Genomic DNA, 3,421 nt, shown 5'->3' with positions numbered 1-3,421 from the left:
CAACGAAGAAGGTCAGCACAGCAGCTACCACCGATGTCCTCGTTATGGCTCGGCTTCCTTCAAGTAGGCTGCTTCTGGATCACTCGCCCCGGAATTGTCAATGATACGATCACATGCGGGTACGTAGCGGGAGATGATGTGGGTGCGCTTATTAATGTCACTGTTTATGATTTATAAATGTTTATTTCAATATCTTATGTCTCACATGCGCACACAACACACACTCACTCGTTCTCGCTCGCACACAATCAGTTCACGCGAAACGCGATAGCACGTTCGCGTATTCGTCGCACACGGTGTCACGGAAGTGACGTCGGTCAGTTCGCGCGACCGTTTTATCTCGCGACGAAGTTGTTGGGAACCCGTTTTCCAACGCGCGGAACGTTGTCGGCCGATCCGCGTCGCGTACTTCGGAATTCTCCGAAATAACGTCGTATCATTAGATACGACGTTCGATCAGAGAATACACGCTATGCACCTTGTGCATTCACAACAAGCGTGTCTCGGGCGGAAATAAACAATTTGATTCGCGTTCACTCGCGACTTTAACGAAACGCGGGATAATTACTTCGCGTACGGGACTTATCCCTCCTTCGGGACTCGCGACAGCGTTCCCGATTCTATTACGGACGTGGAAAGACGCTGCTGTTACCGGGCGAACGGCTTTTATAATCCCCCACTTCGCTAACGCCTTCCCACTCTCATGCGTTCCCCTTCTTTCCACAATTCCGGAAAGAAAGGTGCGTCTTAGCTTCCAGATTCGTTTTATCCACAATTCGTAGATTCCTTCTAGAAGCTTCTCGAACCTTCTAGAAGGAATTGTGGCTTATCCACTTTACAATTCAATCTATACTCTATTGTGGGTCTTTTATACCCTGATTGACATAACTTTCAATAAACTCTTTTCCTTTCCAGGTATTACTTGGAAATGTGGATCAATCTCTGGTAAGTATCGAAATTAACTGTTTTGTGGTAAAATCATAATAATAATCATAATCCTTTTCTCATTTCAGGACCCTTCCAAGCTACCATGAAAATAGGTAAGTAACTAAACTCAAATTTCTATTCTTTTTTAATAATGACTTTTTGTTTTTTAGGAAACGAATCTGGATTTGTGGGTTTTATCAATCTTCTTGCGTAAGTAATAATAACCTTTATTTATCAATCATGCATACTTCATTCATTCCTCTACATTAAATGTAACAAAAATATAATATCGCATGCCCAAACGGGTCTTTACATTATGTTATGAAAATAAAATAAAATATCACACTGATTTTAGATTGCACATAATTCGTGCCGGACATGTGGTTTTATCTACAAAAATAATAATAATAATCTACAAAAATAATAATAATAATCCTCGTAGTGGGTTACGCTGGAATTTTAACATCGTTTCTTAAAATAAATGATTTATCTACGGTTTTCGCGCAATATAATTTCATGCATCTAATCAAAATAAAATAATTGACTAGCGACCCGACTAGTAACAAAACAAAAATATATCAAAATAAAATATATACTGAAAATAAATCATATGACGACAATCTCGTTAGTTATTGTTCATAATTGGACTGGTCCGATCACTCGTTTGTTGTTCCTCGGTGTTTTCTTCCTCCTTCCGGGCCTCCTCCGATATAAATGCGCTGAGCATCTCCACAGCGCACTGCGCTTTTCCGAAGATCTCCTCTTCGGTATTTCTCTTCGGTGTTTGTTCGTGCGTTATTGGTTCGGCCACAACTTCGACCTCTGTAGCGACCGATGGAGCCGGTTCCAACGGAGCTTCCGGTTCCAGGGTATGGATGGCGCGTCCGGACAGCAAACAACTAGGCAAAAATAGTTACCAGAAACTGTTAATTTAGAGAAAGATTATTCAACTGATCCTAATGCTAATAATGATGATGAAACTATAAATGCAACTTTCTGTGATAACGCTGTATTTGTAATATCATTTGTTTCGCTTCAGTTGGTGGCTGAAAATAGTATTGCATGGAAAAATGAAAGACTATCGTCCGTTAATTATTGCTGTCCAATAAAATTTCAATTCGTAAAAGAAAGTAATAAGATTGTACTTAACAAATACAAATTTTATTCAGATATCTTTGAGAAACTGGAGTCCTCATGTATCACAGTAAAAAATATAACATTTAATATATCGTTCAACATCAAAGGCACAATGATCGATGGCAAATAACATTTTAACCGGTCAAAAATCCTCGAATTGTTGCAACATTTGTGGAGTAAGTCCAAAAAATGTTAATAATATATCGTACATTAAAAGTCTTCCATGTACTACGGATAATTATAAATTTGGTTTCTCTACATTGCATTGTTGGATCCGTTTTATGGAATATTTATTACACATTAGTTACAATTTAGATTTTAAAATAGGCTACGCAAGGGGAGACAATAAAATTTTAAAAGCCGAAAGAAAAAAAAAGATCCAAAATATGTTAAAATCGAAATTGTCATTAACTGTTGACGTTGTAAAACAAGGCTCAGGGACAACAAACACTAGGAATGTTGCACGGTCCTTTTTCGCACATGCTGAAAGTGTAGCAGAAATTACAGGATTAAATACAGACGTGATAAAACGACTGGGAAACATTTTGCAGGTATTAGCATGTGGCAAAGATATAAATTTTGAAAAATTTGGTCGATACTGTTTAGATACCGCAAAACTATGCCTCGACTTATATAATTGGTACTGTATGCCACCATCAGTACATAAGGTTTTACTACATGGTAGTGATATCATTCAACATTTAGATTTGCCAATTGGTTGTCTATCAGAAGAAGCGCAAGAAGCAAGTAATAAAATTTTTAGAAAAGCTCGAGCTTGCCACAGTAGGATGAAATTAAGAAAATGCACTAACGAGGATATAATGCATTATCTTTTGATTTTATCTGATCCTGTAATTAGTAATATTCGAGTAAAGCAAAAGAAAGCACCGAAAGAATTTTCACCTAAAATGAAAGATCTCTTAATTAAGTCTTAAAATAAGTACATAAGAGATCTTTTATTTAAGGATTGCATAAAATATAAAACTATAAGTGCATGCGTGTGCGTGTATGCGAATAAAACACAAAAAAATATAAAAAATAAAAAACAACAAAAAACACAAAAAATTAAAAAAAAACAAAAAAGTACAAAAAAACCAAAAACCCTTTTAATGGCAGATACCTTGGCGCGGTAAAAGGGCTTAAGCATTGCTTTGTTATACATAAACAGTAACGAAGCTATGTAACTAAAATTCTGCCGACTATATAAATTAACAATATTCTCTAGTTAACAATATAATATTACAAACTGTGAAAAACATTTAAAAATAATCTAATATTTACTAACATTTCTGTAAATCTATTGAATACTGTATAATTTCAATATTTTTTATTTTTATATTTAATGTCATTTTGAGTT

General features: G+C 35.9%; 1 protein-coding gene across 1 annotated transcript; it reads left to right on the top strand.

Annotated features, from left to right (window-relative positions):
- The first annotated feature begins 2,345 nt into the window (after window positions 1-2,345).
- On the top strand, window positions 2,346-3,087 carry LOC105451261. Its single transcript, XM_011691617.1, has one exon. The coding sequence runs from the start codon at window positions 2,346-2,348 to the stop codon at window positions 2,997-2,999; it is 654 nt and encodes a 217-aa protein (XP_011689919.1). The 3' UTR covers window positions 3,000-3,087.
- Window positions 3,088-3,421: the final 334 nt, after the last annotated feature.

The sequence above is a fragment of the Wasmannia auropunctata genome, unplaced genomic scaffold (assembly GCF_000956235.1).
Source record: "Wasmannia auropunctata unplaced genomic scaffold, wasmannia.A_1.0 LD336053.1, whole genome shotgun sequence".
Classification (NCBI taxonomy): domain Eukaryota; kingdom Metazoa; phylum Arthropoda; class Insecta; order Hymenoptera; family Formicidae; genus Wasmannia; species Wasmannia auropunctata.
This window is presented reverse-complemented; position numbering and strand designations above follow the sequence as displayed.